General features: G+C 40.1%; 1 protein-coding gene across 3 annotated transcripts; it reads left to right on the plus strand.

Annotated features, from left to right (window-relative positions):
• The first annotated feature begins 3,687 nt into the window (after positions 1 to 3,687).
• LOC131232487 (uncharacterized) lies at positions 3,688 to 16,368 on the plus strand. Of its 3 annotated transcripts, none has more exons than XM_058228750.1 (5): positions 3,706 to 4,232; positions 7,309 to 7,514; positions 9,515 to 9,613; positions 14,696 to 14,769; positions 16,023 to 16,368. In XM_058228750.1, the coding sequence occupies exons 1-5, from the start codon at positions 3,947 to 3,949 to the stop codon at positions 16,246 to 16,248; spliced, it is 891 nt and encodes a 296-aa protein (XP_058084733.1). In that variant the 5' UTR covers positions 3,706 to 3,946; the 3' UTR covers positions 16,249 to 16,368. The 3 variants fall into 3 exon arrangements, with proteins under 3 accessions (XP_058084735.1, XP_058084733.1, XP_058084736.1); XM_058228753.1 differs by having other exon boundaries at positions 3,960 to 4,232; positions 7,329 to 7,514; XM_058228752.1 differs by lacking the exon at positions 9,515 to 9,613 and having other exon boundaries at positions 3,688 to 4,232.
• Positions 16,369 to 17,055: the final 687 nt, after the last annotated feature.

Here is a 17,055-nt window from a genome sequence, read left to right on the forward strand (position 1 = left end):
TCATCAAGTTTTGTGTGGTCCAAATCACAGGTGTCACATGGATGGATGTGTAAGTATAAAGTTAAAGACTTGCCAACCTTGCTCACATGGGTTAGAACAAGGGGTGTGAGCCGGACTGGGCCAGTCTGAGGCTTGTCCAATCAATCCGGTGTGGTAGATAACTGGACCAACCATAATCTGGCCACCTGGATTATTAACCAGGTGAAAGCATGGTCGAGCCCACTAGCCCAGCACCCACTGGGGTAGTGTCTAGTACGCTGAGTGGCCCAGTCAAATTTCAGCCCAAAACAGCTAGACATTAGCAGGTCTTGGGCCATCCCAACCTACTTTCAAACCCTACTAGCTATCACTAACCTCATACGTGGTGCATATTGCCTCCCAAATCCTGGTACACGGGACCTGTTGGGTATCCAGGAACTTGAATCCTGGGACCTGAAGCTAGCTATTTCACCTTCCAACATGCTCTCCCTCATTGATTGGATGCATGGACAGCACCTGTACCACTCATCAAGTGGGCTAACTATGATCACAATGACCACATGATCCTAACTGTTCGACCAATGGTAGGGTCCACCTGGTTGAATTCCATATCAATGATCTGACCATTCATCAATATAGATCATCCATTTTTCTACCCATTGATTGCATGATTAGGATCACCTGCTCAATGTGATTAATTTTTTGAAAAAGGATGGGTGCACCAAACAGAGGAATGTGCAATCAGTGGTGGGACTGTGGGATCACCTGGCCAATGTGATTTTCAATGATCGAAACTTTTTTCTTTTTTTACTCCAATCAATATGGATCATCCATTTACCTAGCCACTGATTGGGTGGTTATGATCATCTGAACAAAGTGATTTTTTAAAGAGGTATTAACAATCAAAGGTGAGATCCACAAGATGGATGATATTAGATCAACGATCAGGCCGCTTCTAGTATAGTAATTATGGACTGTCCATTTCTGGAGCCGATGGACCAATCAAATGTTTCCTGGAGAGGAATGTGCAATCAAAGGCAGGATCATTATGATAGACGATCTAGATCAATGATCAGACTATTTCTAGTGTAATTAATATGAAGGTCCATTCCCTGGCCAATGATTGGGCAATTATCATCCAGCCAAAGTGATTTTACATTGAGGGATGAGCAATCAGATGTGAGGCCCACATAATGGATGACCTAGATCAATGATCGGACCATTACTATTATAATCAATATGTATAATCCATTTTCATAGCCATTGAGTGAATGGTTGTGATCATCTAACCAGAGTGATCTTTTAAGGGGCATGGGTAATCAAAGGTAAGATGCTCGTAATGGATAATCTAGATCAATTCCAATCATTTCAAGTATAATTAATATGGACTGTCCATTTCCACATTCAATGAATTTGGACTAGAACAGTCCATCCAATGGCCCAGAGGGCAATCTCATCAAATGAGTCGAAGTAAACAAGACATAACCTTGTTAGACCCAGGACTTCGACATTTCCATGAAGGAATCAACCATGAGCCTGACCCTACAGCAGCCCAGCTAGCATGTGAAGAATTCAGACCTGATACTGTGCATTACTTGGCTGCACTGGTCCATGAGGCTTGTAGATACTGTTAGCAATTGGCCCTGGCCTTTTATTTAGTGGGCCAGAAAAATTCAAACTTGTGCCCAATCTGATTGTAGTGGGCCAGCCCTGAAAGGCTTATGCACTTCATAGGTATTGAAGCAGCTTAATCCATGATGTGGCCCAATGGGATTTAAGGCCATATATTGAACTGGGTCTGGGTTTTGAGAAAAAGAGCCCAGATGTTTGATGTTCTTGTATGTTGTCAGCCCACATGATGAAATATGGACACGATTACATGGTGATCCAACATGACAAGATTTGATTAATTGATCATGTGTCGCTTTCAGAGATGGGGCCCATACAATACATGTTTGAAAGTTGTTGAGTAGATTTTCGACTGGGCCCATCTCTAACAGCAGCTTGTGGCCAAAGATTATCAGACTAAAGACGGACCATTGAATTGCTGGGCCATAAATCCTGGCCTGTTCTAGCCCGTGGCCTAAAAATTAAGCCATGAGAATCATTCCATACTTAAGCTTGGACCTGTGATCAGGCCGCCAGACTTCGACTGTAACAATAATTAAGTTCCAGGCACTGGCCGTGGCTAGGAGGTCCACTTGCTTGATGGGCCAGCCTAGCCTTTGGAAGCCCTCACCCATTTCCCACAGCCCTTTGACAACGTGTACAGAAGGCTTCCTATGCAAAATCACAGCATCCGGATGGTCCTAAAAATACGTGACTGCACCACCCTCTATAAGTGATCTTGTCCATCCCTTTTTTAATGTAATTGATTTTACGGATTGGATCATCACGTCACAGTAATGTTTTCTGATAGCCTATGAAGATGGACTCGACCATCAATGTTCCGAGTATCGTATGTAGCAATGACTTGGGACATGGAAAGATGTATCAATCAGGTTGAATACTAAGTAAAATAGCATCCTATGAGGAAAAACTGGACAAACATTACTAAAATGCTAGAATTTTTCTGTAAAACTTTAGTGATGTGGAAAGGCATGATTACACACTTAGAGCTCAAAATATTACAAAAAAATAAAATAAAAAAAATAAAAATAAATTACACATTAAATTTCTATTTTATGAGGATCAAAATTATGCACTGTTGAATAAAATATTTAATTAATAAATATGATGCCAATGCACTACTTTTTAAGAGATGATGCAATAATTTAACGTCTATGATGCATTAATTAAAACACCTTGCTAGAAATCCTTCAAAAAATTCAAAAATATGATTATTATTATTTTTAAATTTTTTTGGAAGCATTTAAAATGCACCTTGTGGCCGGTATCTCATGCATTTGTGTCGTGGACTCAGTAATATTGATAATGTAGCTCATGTTATCAATTTGGAACACTAGCTCAATGGATGGTTGAAATGCCAAAGAGGCCAAATGGAACTATGCATGTAGAGGTGTTAATGGGTACTTGGACCGGATGGACCCAACCTGATTTTCGTGGGTCTCGGTCTCTTTTTAAAATCCGTGAAGAAAGTGGAAAAATTGGGTCTCACCTTTTGGACCTGGTTACAAATCAGGTCTGATTAAGTTGGGGTCGAGGTCTATGTTATAGGCCGGGTTAAAGTCAGAATAGGCCAGGTCAGGTCCAATTAATTTTGGTAGTAAAATTATTCATTTTTAATATAATATTGATTATTATAGCAACAGAAGCATGGTTTAGTGAGTTACAAAAGTCTAAGAGAGAACATTCACATGTCATACAAGAGTTATATGTGGCACATTTATGTTCATTCTAATCCATTTATTGCATGGACCCAACCATGTAAATGCTCTTATATGTCCAAACATAACTGAATATCTAGATGCAAAACCCTGACGGGCACCCAAACCCAATTGGATCTGGGTCCGGTATCCAAAACCTAGACTACCCGAACTCGGCTAGCACGAGTATAGTATTGTGAGAGCCGATCGCATCCCAAACCGTTGATAGCCCTATGCACATGGGCCAAAATGGTAAATGCCAATCATCATGCAAACCCACAATTAAGATGTTGCCCTGGACCCTGGCCCAATAATCAAGCCGGTCCACCTATCAAGTGTGCAGAACGTGCATGAAAGAATTCATGGCTAGGAAAAGATGAGGCAGTCAATAGCAAGCGTGCATGCGTGGCCCACCTGATGAGAGGACCTTCCTCATTTTTGGGCCACACATGATGAAATACTCAATTTCACTCGTACGAATTGGATTCGTTGTCCGTTTCTCTTCCTCCGCAACGAAACCAGAGAGGCCGTGTTTGAAGTTCGATTGGAGACGCGTCAAAGCCGTCTGAGAGGAGGAATAACAAAATCAAACCTCTTGGAGAAGAGATCCACAAAAACAAACGCACGTGCGCGCTGGGAAGATGTATCTGAAGAAGGCCCTGTGGGCCCCAACGGAGGGGGAGGACGGCGTGGATCAATCTCCACCGTCACCGGCCGTATCAGAGCTGGTGTCATCACTCAACAGGCAGAGGCTATACAGGGAGGTGACGCTGGCCCTCAGAACGGGCCTCCGAGATGCAAGGGCCGACTTCTCATTCCTCAGAGTCCGCGGCCTTCGCAACATCCTCAAATTCCTTCGGTCCGTCGCGGAGTCCGAGGCCACCATCCGTCTCTTCCTCGATACTCAATCCATCCCCCAACTCCAAGGTCTCTCTCTCTCTCTCTCTCTCTCTCTCTCTCTCTCTCCTGTCAGCTAGGGTTTCAATTATAGGGCTTTATTTTCTTCATTTTGAGAAATGCTAAGGTAATTCGAGTGAGGAAAGATTGAACAGATGCATCCAGACCATTCATCAGATGGGCTATTTGTGGATGACAAAACTGAAAACAACGGCCTATATTCGATGTGCACTTGTGGCCCACACAGTACTGGAGATTTTAGGGCCTGGGAATACTCACACCATGCCACACCTGATGAACGGGCTGGATCTTGCACGCAAGGAGAGCATGCGGCAATGGTCTGCTTCAATCTCTTGTTGCATGGACTTCTGTAGCATTTCTGTTGAGTTTTGTTATCTATGGAGCTCTCAATACTGCTTATTGAATTATGCTCTTAAAGTGTCCTTTTTTAGTTTTCGATGAATAATTATGGTTTTGAATTCCTTCTGTTACTCGAGCAATTGTGATTTTGCCTTGATCTCTGATGGTTGAGTTTTGAGCTTCTTTTTCTAATGGTTTCTTGGCAAAATTTCAGCCACCGACTGCCTAACTGACATCAACCTGGTTGGCGTATAACTGGATTATCCTTATGAAATACATTAGTAAATAGAATTACCCTTTCAGTAACTCTATCAGAAACAGATTCGATTCAATCTGTTTGGCATCTATGGTACAAGGGTATGCGTAGGTGGTACAATGCGAATTCTGTCAATACAATTTGGCATAAGTTGGTCATTCAGGATGCAGAATACCACTTCATTTTGGCTTCTGGAAATCTGTGCATTTTTTTTCTTTCAAAATTTGAAACTTGATGGGCATGTGCACCTACATAAAATCATTATCATCATCTAAGCCTTATACCGACTAATTGGAGTCGAGGATGCACACCTACATAAAATACCAACGAAAAGTTCCACCCACAAAATCAGGCAGTAGGGGTTTCTTGCCAAAATTCACTGTAATGTATATGGGTGTTTCTAGAAAGTATCGAACCATACCAGCTAACATGCATATGGATATGATATGTCTTCCTTGGTCTAGTTTTTTAACTTATGTGAAATGTCAGCATTTGAATTTGATGCGCTGTTTCTCATGCATTGACATCGGTTACTTGAGGTGGTTCTTGTCGTGTGATGCATGTGGAATTGACACTTTTGTGTTATGTTGGGTTTCTTACATCAAGTCATTTCATCAACTGTTGTCGGTCATTTTGGGATATCTATAATCACATTCTTTCTCGCTGTAAAAAATTTATAAGGGTGGAATTTTCAATTTAGCTTGGTTCTAGGCTTCTTAACAAGATTCATGGGACCTTGTTATATTTGGTAAATATTTTGTTTTCAAACAAATCTTTTTATTTAGAACCTTTGCAGAATATGATGCATGTGACCATATTAGTATACAGTATGCATTTGGTGCCGGTACCTTGGTCCATTTTTCATATGTAAATATGTTGACGTTGCTTGTCTTTTAATTGATTGCTTGAAATTCAAGTGCCACTTCTCGTGTGTTGACATCACTTTGAGGTTGTTTGCGTTGTGGGTATTTGAATGACCTGTATATTTCAATTACCAGGCATTATAATACCTGGGTATTACTGTTGCTGGCAATTATGATTTCTTTGTTTCAATGACACTTGCTAGTACAACATTGTGCTTTCTAGAAATTGTGATGTCTGCCTTTGGTTGGCCCATATACCTCACGTTCCCCACATCTGCCACATTGACCATTGTTTGATTTCTATTAGCCATTGACTTTTACTATCTCCACATCTAACCTTTTGATTGGCGACCTAAAAATTGATGACTGAGGGAAGAGGTGGTACAGCAACCCAAACTCAATGGGAAAAAAATTCATGGATAAATTTTCATTCCATCTAAACTGGTCCCCATCAAATCAACGGTCTGGATCACCTAAATATTGGCCAACTTGCACAAACTCAAGGCCCTAGGATAGTGGTCATACTATCTAACAGTTTTGGGGGTGGTGGCTGGTTTCTCAACATTCCTTGTAGAATACGTTATTCAACATGGAGTATGCGCGGGGTCTACTGGGGTGTGTGTTTGACATCCAACCTATCCTGCAGGGTTTCTGCCATCATCATAGTTGTATGGCCCAAAAATCAAGCCTATCCAACCATCATATGGGCCACCACATGAATTTGGAGGTGTTTAAATGGTTGTGCATTGTTTCCAATGGTGTAACCCCCTTATTGATTTCATAGGCCTGATGTTTGGGAAATCCCATCATCATAAAGTAGCTAACTTAATGCACAGGTTGGAATTTGGATAGCCTATAGACAGCTAGATTGACTTTGTCCAAGAAAACAGTGAATAACTAGCCAAAACCCTCCAAATTCATGTGGTGGCCCACATGATGGTTGGATTGGCCTGATTTTATGGCGTCCAAATGTTGGTCTCATGTGATGTATGTGTCTGATGCCATATGCACACCCAGGTGGGCCCCACGCAAAGCACTTGTAGAATAAGCTACAACTAGTTTGTACACAAACCAGTCTTCTTGCAGGCGAGGAAAATAGGCTGGGTGAGGAGAGAACCTTAGAGAGATGCAGAACCAATGGTCTAATGGTGGATATTGGGGTGAAATTCCACTATTTTTTGGAAAAAGAAATTGCCACTTAATGGGGTATTCCAATGACCAATGGGAATTCAAATAGCTTGGTAATTATGATTCCCCATATCTTTAATTAGCGGATATTCAAATAACTTAATCCAAACAACCCCTTAAGTTGTTGTGGTAGAGGTGTGATGCATATGGTATGGTGTTCACATTTTTGTTGGGATATTGATATTTATGAGGGGCTTCTTACACTGTGTTGTTTGATCGACTGATTCCAGTCTCTTTTGGAGAACTATAGTCACAATCTTTCTTGCTAGAGATAAATTCTTTTAGGGCAGTTTACTTATTTATTCTGTCATGGTTATAGGCTCATGACCTAGATTCATTAGGCCTCTCCATTTGGTAGATATGTTTTCTTTTGGTACTTATTAAACAAATTCTGTTCAAATTTAAACGGCTAACTGAACAATTTTATTGTTTGTAACAGTGGTTCCTGTTCTCTTTCAGAATACATTGAGGCAATCAAAAAGTGACCCTGTTTTGAACTTGGATCATATATTCAGTGTGGAGCCTATGCAGATAACTAGCCCTGCAACGGACTGTGAAGTTGCCCTTGCTCTTAGAGTTTTGGAAGGATGTTGTCTACTAAACAGGGAGAGCACTGCTTTAGCTCATCAACAAAAGGCCATAAAGGTAAGTATTTAAGAAGCTGTGCCTTTTTTCTGTAATTGAGCGAATTTTTTTAGATGCAGAAGGCTGCAAATAGCTGTTTTTATGGATCGCTCTCTACTTGTTCCATACATCTTGGGTTCTGGAATTGATCCAGGGAGAAGAGTTGAAATTTATTTGAAGATTCATGTACAATAATGTCATTTTCATCGTCATCTAAGGCTCTATTCTCAATAAGTACACAAGCCTAGATACTCTTCTCACCACCTCAATCCAAGTCCTTCCATCCCCACCTCATCATCTTTTCTGGCCCTTCAACCTTCATCCATCCAAGTTTGTTCCTTATTGGGTCTGTCTCGAATTTTCCTAGTTGCACGGCGCATATGATATAATTTGCACCATCTCATTCAGAACCTTATCATTTTATCTCCTATCTCTTTGGTTGTTTTGGTGTCCTCATTTTTTATTCTAATGTTTCTAATGTTTCCAAATATTTATCTCAATATCTTCGTCTTAGCAACACTCATCCTCCACTTTGTTGCCTCCTAATTGCTCGATAGTACCAGCCTCCAAAGAATAAGAAAAAAACTTAACAGCACCCCTGCTTGAACAACTATCTTATAAAGTATTCTCTGAAGTTTAGTTAGCATGTGGCCAACATGGCACTTTTGAGGCACATGTCCCCTTCATCCACCTAGCTGTTATTCTATTGTAAACCTCCTCACCAATCTCTTTATCCCCATGGAGCCAAACTTTGACAAATCTCCTAGCGGTTGATTTTAACTAAAGCCTCACCTCTATGACTATTCCTACTGAAGTTGCATTACGAAAGTTTTATTGTGGTTCTACTAGTTTTTAGACTTCTAGAGCCTTCCTAGCATCCTACACAACAATATGTTACAAAAGCTCACATATCAATGTTGAAATTTAAATTGACATTTATCTTTCAAAATAAAAAAGAAAAAGAAAAACTCAATTGATACTTGGATAGAAGACTGTTTTCAGTTTGTAAAAGGCAGAATTGTGACAGCTGTTTGCTTTACATGTACTTTTGTTTATTAATATTATCATTATGTTTTTCTTCGTCTTTTTTTTCCCCCCCTTTCCTTTCCTTTTCTTTCTTTTTTCTTTCTTTTTTTATTTGTTATGTGAGAAAATTGTGTCCTAATACTTTATTTCAGTTTATTTGTGGTTGTTATTTATATCGGTATATTTTTCTTAACAATTTGAAGAATATTTTATCCAAACAAAGAAAGTGGTCAAACTAGTGCTGACAAGTCAATACCTAGAAGAGAACTTGAGAAATAGGAATATAACAAGGCCAAGCTCTCCAAGAGACAGGGTCTTCTTTAATGAAATTGTTGTCCTGAGTGTTTTCTCCTGACAAATGTCTAAGACTCACTCTTATTGATCAAAAGTTCAAACTGTCCTTCGTAGTATAGAACAGTCAATAAATTTGTGTGACTACATCATTGGCTTTCTGTCCCAGAACCTGAGGTTTAAAATGATAGACAGCAAAGTTCTCACACCATGCACACAGTCGTCATGATTTCTTGCAAGGTTTCTGTCATGATGTTTGATCTGACATCAAGGGGTCCTATCTTCAACTTGAAAATTTCTGAAATCACACTTTGATCAAATGGTTTGTGTCGTCCTCTCTTGAGAAACGGGATCTGAAAGCATTTGGAATGCACTTTGATTTTTAGTGTCCTTTCTAATTAATTCTTCAACAATTATTTGACCATGCCATTTTGCAACAGCTGCTGTTTTGCATAATGCTTTTACTTTAGACTTGATCGAGCTACAGGCCAAAGAGATGGCTTTGTCTAACAAGTATAGAACAGACTCAATCTTGAATTGTTTGGATCACCCACCCTTTCATTATCTGCATAATAACTTAATACTTTATTTATTTGATTCTTCAGTTCAGCTTTGAAGTTTACAATTTGGTGAAATTGGTGTTGTGTTGGCAGCATGTAGGTCATGTTTATGGGAGCAATTTGAATATTGTTTCATCCTTGCAGGTTCTTCTAAATATATTATCAACTCATGGAATACTTGAGCAAGGTGCATGCTTAGATGCCTTAATCTCTATAATGTTGGATTCATCAGCCAATCAGATGGTATGGTATCTTATAATGAACTGCTAGTTATGCATGCTTTGGATTCAGTAGTGTCTTTTCTGGTTTAGTAAATGTCTGTTTTATATTAGTTGTAGCACGTTTCTTCCATGATTGGATGGTCTTAAGATATGCTGGTATTCATTTTTTTTTCCCTCTTTTTAATGGTTAAGATATGCTGGTACTAAACAATGCATTTCCCACAATGAGACTTTGCAGTGTCCATTAGTGAACAGTGAAGTATCTCACGGTTAAGATATTGTGCTTAAGTTTGGATTTTTTTAGTTTTATTTTTTCATTTTTAAAAAAATTTGTGCCAAACAGGCTTTCGTGCAACCATACCCCTGGCAACTTTCTATGAAAATGTTGCCATTGATGAACCGCTCTAATCTTCTAGTCACCGGAACTTGGATTTCTTCTGGTATTCTTTCCCATTGTTGAGGCCAAGCAATGACCCGTTTTCACTGAGGGTAGAGAGGATATGCCAGATGCCTCCCCATCTGTTAGTGTAGGTGGGGACATGCTGGGTCTGATTGACCTGCTCTTTGTTGAGACCCTTGCTTAGCTGTTTGAACAATGAATCGAGGGATGTGCCGGATGCTTCTTTATTTATGTACTCATACGGTTAATTGATTGGACTCCGAGTAGGGATGGAAGTGACGCCTCCGTTTGTGGTCCATCCACGGCTGGTCCAAATTAATAGTAGGCATGGACTTTGGTTCAATCCAGAAAATTGGGCCAAAGGAGGCGCTTTTACGATTTTCTTAGCTGATACCCTCATGGGGGTGTGAAGTATATAGCAGAGGTATTGTGCAAAAACAATTGTTTGGTGTAAATGATTGTACATAGCCATAGAGGCATGGAATGTTGTGGAGGTTTGCATCTGTTAGATTCAGGTATTGGGATGAGGCATGTAAGGCTGTTGACGTGCTTCATGGCAGGAATATTGAAGGAAACTCATGGTGGATATAACAAAATACGGCAAACTTGCGGATAGTGTTGGCCATTTCGCTTAGGAACATGGAATTAAAATGGTGATGCCTAGAATCCCCTATCCCTGTGGTACCGGTAAATGAGAAGGATGTAAGCAGGCTGAAGACAAGCCCCGGAGAATCCCAGAGCAGTCTACAAGGGGAAATGATGCTCGAGCATGGAAGGTGGTGAATGGTAGATGATTGAAGGTTTTGGAGAAAGAAGATTTATTCTAAAATCTTGGTTTGTGGGAAGGGCCGATTTTAATGAGATCTCATGAAAGGATGTAGAAAAATGGGTCTCAGAAAATTGGAAAATGGCAATTCCCATTGGCATTAAGAAGATTGATGGGCAATTATTTATTTTGCCACCCGGGGGCTAAAACTGATAGGATTTTGAAGGATGGGAAAGGTGGGTGGACCTATAAGCAACCTTTGCAAATGGAGTTAGAATGCTGGATCTGCAGGGCAGGACAGGCAGTTTGGGTTAAAGTTTGGAGAGATCTGCTGCATGCTTGGGACATTGATATGTTTCTGGCCATTGGACTGTGCTTGGGGGGGGGGGGGGGGCTGGCTGGTGACGGAAAGGATCTGAAGGTGGTCTGTAGGGAGAACATGGAGGTGGGCCAGATGAAGCATCTGATAGATGGCTCTGTGAAGTCATTTAGGCCGATCCCTTTGATAGTAGAAGGAAGAGCATATGTCATTAAATTAAGGAAAGGGATCATTGTCAGCCATCATTAGGGTGTCTGCACAGGACAACAATGGCAATGGAGTTGGGACTGATTGCCGTCTGGTGAGAAGGACGCAGGTTGCAGAATCAACAGAGGGAGAAGATGTGGCTGACATGGAAAGGAGGGCCCACATGACAGTTTTATGTTGGAGTCATCATTGGCTAATAGGGCTTTGAATGGTCTGGATGGAGCCATGTTGCCAGGGGCACCATCTTAGGAGAATGTAAGGGCAAAAGGTAATTGTTTATGGTAATTATGGCTTTGAAAAAGGTGGGGTAATGTGTCAATCTCATAGTGATACTTGCAGCTGCTGGGAGCATGGGACAAGTGTTGCAGTGAGAGAAGTGAGGGTAAGGATAGTGGAAGAAAAATGTGGAGGATATCTAGAAACTTTTTTCCTCTAAGAAAAAGAGACATATTGTGAGATTTTCGTGCAAACTAGAAAGCGAACGGAAGTACGGTAAGCGCGATAGCTGCTTTAGCGCATGAGAAGCCCACTTCGATTCCAAGAAGTGTGATGGATTCTAAAGTGTTGAAGAAAGACGACTATGCATCACCAAATGGAGTGGGATCTGGTTCAGTTGCAATGGAGACCTCAATAGGCCAATCATTAGTTGTTAAAACTAGTAATCAACTGATCCCACCAAACGAGGGTTGAGGGACCAATTGACAAGACATTCACAATTTTCGGAAAAGAAAAAAGGACCTTAAGGACTTCAAGAGACATTCACAATTTTGATGCAAGATGGTTTAAACTAGAATGCATGTGTGAGCACAAAAATTATCTAGCGAAATAAACTAAGTAAATCAATTGAAATATTCAACATTCCACATCATAGTAACGATAATAACAAGGGAAACATGTAATGGTTGAAGACCATCATCACAATTTTGCAATACCGTATTCAAATCATGCGTGGATTGGATCCGGCGAGGGATGAGACCTCTCGATCTTGCATGGTTTCAATCCAACAGTCAATGCAGCTTTTCTAGTCCAGAAAATCAAAGGATTTCTGGAATAGGGACAGCTAGAAAATCTGAAAGAGGGTTGGGATCAATTCTCAGATTTTTAAGGTAAGAGGACTTCAAATAATATAATTGTAAACAGTAGCAATCAAAGAATATTATGGATAGAAAGAGAAGAAGAAGGTTGGAGGGTTAGAGACAGAATTTAGAAGAAGAGAAGAGATTAGGGGAAGAGAAAAAATTACCATAGAGAGAAAGGAGGAGGCATCAAACTTTCATTAAATAAAAAATTAAAAAAATCATCCGGCTTAGGGTAGAAAACACCCTATTTATAAAATTCGGATAAAAATGACTAAACTACCCCTATAACAAAATAAAAAATAAAAAATTGTTCCTCCGTATGGTCTTCTAACTCATCCTACCTACATGTGTGTCCTCCTAGTGTGGGGCCTTCAATTAATCTAGGGACACGTGTAAGGTCTTCAAAATTTTCCTTGGTTGTTCCATGAACCATCATCGATCCATAAAGATATATTCGTCGGCCGCCTTCGTCTTTGATAAACTTTGAAGGGTCTGATGTCCTCATCAGAACAGGTGATGCTTCGAAGCTGGAGGCCTATGCTCTTTGGAAAGGCATGAGAATTCTTGTTAAAAATAATGAGGGTCAGTTGTTGTGAATGAGACTATATGCATGTCACCAATTGGGCAATCAGAGGTCACTCTGAACCGTGGAAGCTTCCACAATGTTTGATGAAATTCACTTCCTTGCCTCAAAGCTATGCATATCATTTGCCAACGTTGGTAGAGAGGCGAATTCAATTAGGACTAGTCTAGCAGGAGTGTGTCTCCACTCACATGTTATCCAGGAATCACCTTCTCCCTCTTGATGTATTTCCCATTATACTTTCTTGAATAAAAATTTGTTATCACTTGGAAAAAGGAAAGAAAAAATTGTGAATCACAAGATACCATTAATCATATCGTTTAATTAGGAATTTTGGAGAATTCAAGCATATGATTCAAATTGTTTCAGATCACAAATATCAAATTTTCAATAACAATGGTAATTAAATGGTCTTGGGATTTTCTTCATCATTTGGTGGGCATGTGGATGCACTATTGAGTTGAGTTGCAATAATTAGTTTAATAAAGTGGAAATGACCAAATAATTTCCTTAATGTTCATAATGAAGAATTTGGCTCCAGATTGCAAATTCTTCACTTCCATGTTAGATTGAAACTGCAATTTAGGGGCTCTTCCTCACCATGACTACCTGGAAACATTATTACAAATCATTATAAATTGGTTGTTTCCTCTTGTTTAAACTGACTATTTGCAATCCAGATCATCATTAATCCACAAAAGAAACTTACTTGAAGATGAAAGCCGAGTGGCCTTCAAGAGGTGAAAACCAGGTAAACCTCAATAACAAGAGAAGAAATGACAGTTGAGCCCACTTCATATAATGGTCATTTGTTTTATGATGACTGTATACGTGGGACATTATAGAAACAGAAAGTTAACAGGATCAGGATGGTGGTAGGAGCTACGTTTTGGAATTTTAGTTTAATGTTGAATTTGATTTTTCTGGAAAATTCAGGGAGAACCTCAATGATACCGGAAATTAGAAGTGGATGTTAACTTACAATTTGTTGGCTAAACTATTGTTTCTGCCTGACCACAAGATGATGGAAAAGATGTATTCATCTCTCATGTTGGTAAAAGCCATTTCACAATTCATGTTTCTAGAGAGAACATTTAATCGGTCCTTTGAGGGAGTCCATGTATATATTGCATTCCCATGCACTGTAGGAAAAATAGCAAAAGGACAGGTTTCTTATGAATTCATTTTAAATCTATACATACTAAATTCCAAGTAGAAGTATCTCTTTGCAGTTCGTTTTTCTAGCCCCTCTTATGGGAACCAAACTACTCAAACCTGTACCTCCAACCTTGCATTAAACTGTGTAGTTTTCTCTGCAAATATGTTCCTATGGATGAAGCATTTAAATTTGGGAGTCTTATCCCTTTGAAATGAATTCAGCTTATTAGGATGTGTTGGATGCACAAGTGAATTGAATTCTCTCAGTTTAATCAAAGAGGAAATGATTTTAAAAAAAAAGTTAGTGATGTTTCCTAGCATTCATAATGAGGTCCAACTTGAGTGTAACATGGTCACAGTTTGGAGCCTAGCCTGGACTTTCCAAATGAATGCCAAGGAATGAAACTAAAAGTTCAGTTTTTTCACTCTATAAGTCTATTGGACAAGAAATTGCAGTTCAATTCTTGTGGATTCAAACCCACCAGAATTTGAAGACAGTCTGATAAGTGATCACAGTCAATTTATTAAATTACTTCATCTGTTACCCTCCAATTTCATGGATTTATGGATCTTTCCTAGTTGTTTATTGCAGGATTTTGAGGCATGCCGTGGAATTGATAAAATTGCAGAGCTTATAAAAGATAAGCAGGGGGATGAAAATATAAGGTCCATTTCTTGAACTCTTGAGTTTGGTTTTCGCAGATTCTGTTCCACACTTGTGCTTTCACCTATTCTAATTATAAATAACTAATGCCCTCATGATGGTCAACTCCCTCAAGGTGTTAAATATGCCATGAAAAATATTTTATTTATTTTTTGCGGAAGATGTAACAGATTGATAATTGGCAGTAGAAGCTAACCCCCTCTGGACCTTTCTTGGTAAAATCTCATTGTTGCATGCTTCATGGTAATGTGGCTTATTCTCCCTCACACTTATAGTTATAAGAGGGTCTTATTTGGCACTTCAAGGGACCTAGAGCAATTGCTTTTTGGTGGCTTGTGGCTAAAAACAAGATTCTTACGGTTGATACTTGATGAGGAGGAAGATGATGATTACAAATGTGTGTATTTTGTGCCTTGGAAGCGCTGAATCTGTTGTCTGCCTCTTCATCCAGTGTGAGGTTGAGAGTTTCCTCATCCTTTTTGGATCAAGCTGGGTAATGCTTAGTTCAACTGATTTGGTGAGAGACCAAAATGATCGTGCCATCAACAATAGATCTGCCTCTGTAGAGTCGATTTTTGTAAGGGCTAAGGGCTATGTAATTTCCTTGGCCAAGGGCCTCTATTTCTGTACGAGGGAAGATCTTGTGGGTGACTGGGCGTTGGTGTTGTAATTTGGTGGCTGTAGGCCCGGGGTGGCATCTCACATCCCCTTCCTGCTCCATTCCTGGCGTTTCCTTCTGTTTGGTTTTCATATCCATTCATCATCATCATCATCCTCATCATCTAAGCCTTATCCAACTAATAGGGGTCGGCTACATGAATCTTTTTCTGTTATTCCACTCTATCAAGGGCCATGACTTCAGTTAGACCACAGAGAAGAAGCAGTTGACGATTCAGTGAAGCAGTTTGCTAGATGCACTGGCACCTTTACATGCAGCACTCATACGAACCTAGCAAGTGGGTGAGATATCAAGAGTGTTGCATAAGGTAACCCAATGAAGAACATGGACAGGTCACAGGTGAACTCATCAGGCAGTCCAAGTGTACATCAAATGTGGACCATCAACAAATTTTCTAAACCATTCATTCTATTCATATAGAAGTGTACCACCTGATGATATGGTCATCTTGGATGACCGTGAAACTTGTGCATTTGAACATAGCCATTCTTTTTTTTCCTTTTCCTTTTTCTTGGGTTATCTGAATATGATTTTTTTCCCTTTTTCTTTTTCTTTTTCTTTGGTGTGTGTAATCAGATTGAAATGTGGGGAGTTTTTGCTGCTGCTTATTGGACATGTAAATGGAAGGGACAGGTCCCCCATGGCAACCATACATGAAGACATAAGACGACTTCTGGGTGAGAAAAGCGCGTCGCTGATATGGGCTGCAAGCCAGTTTGGGTCAACCCTGGACCCAGAGCAGAGACTGACAGCCCTTCACATCCAGGCTCGTAGGGTGCTCGAATCCTTGGAACTGTACTGAAACTGTACTGATAAGGGGATCCATGCAATATTATAGGTTGCCTTTCTTTGTTTTTGTGCCTCAGCTGTAAAAATAACTTCCAGGAGCTTTAATGGGACTGTAATCTGTTTTTGACATTCATATTCTTGTTTCCTTGTATTGATTTTTTAAAGAAAAAAAAGAAGAGGAAGAAGAAGATATCATATGTTTCCTTAAAAGGTTGCCAGAACATTTTTTCCTGGAAACCCACATGATGCGAGGATGAGGTTTGCCTCTGGATCCTGGTTATTTATGCACCAGCACACATGCCAAGGTGGTACAAACGGTGAACATCAAAGCCTTCTGTGGGCCTCACAGGGTAGAAGCCCTGTGCCCCAGAATCAGGTCCTCTAATCAGTTGGACCAGTTTATGGAGCAAGAGTGGCAATAAAACTTGTTTTGGCCATCCATTTGTTTTGTAAACTGGGGCCCACCTGATGTCTGGACTGGTCTGGTTTTTTGGGCCTGGGCATCTAAGCCACACAATGGACAGCTTGGATCCTGCACGTGTATGCCATCTTGGTGTGTACTTTGGCATGTTGGTGGGCTGGCCTGTGCACAGCACATGATCTGCATCTTGGTGTGTACTTTGGCAAGTTGGTGGGCTGGCCTGTACACAACACATGATCTGCAAACGTCTGTGAACAATATGTTGAATCCGAGTCCTCTGTGATTTGAAGAATGTTACCAGTGCAGAAGGAAGTTCCATACCATGTGGAAAAAAAAAAAAAAAAACTGTAAACTAGGACTATGATTGGATAAAGAAGCACCTGACTCTTTTTAGCCGGG

This window comes from Magnolia sinica, chromosome 18 (assembly GCF_029962835.1).
Source record: "Magnolia sinica isolate HGM2019 chromosome 18, MsV1, whole genome shotgun sequence".
In the NCBI taxonomy this organism is placed as follows: domain Eukaryota; kingdom Viridiplantae; phylum Streptophyta; class Magnoliopsida; order Magnoliales; family Magnoliaceae; genus Magnolia; species Magnolia sinica.

Excerpts from the sequence above, each read along its gene's own strand:
- LOC131232487 (XM_058228750.1), top strand. The coding sequence starts at position 3,947 with ATGTATCTGAAGAAGGCCCTGTGGGCCCCAACGGAGGGGGAGGACGGC. Across the intron at positions 9,614-14,695 it reads ATTCATCAGCCAATCAGATG|GATTTTGAGGCATGCCGTGG; the intron begins GTATGGTATCTT and ends TGTTTATTGCAG. Across the intron at positions 14,770-16,022 it reads CAGGGGGATGAAAATATAAG|ATTGAAATGTGGGGAGTTTT; the intron begins GTCCATTTCTTG and ends GTGTGTAATCAG.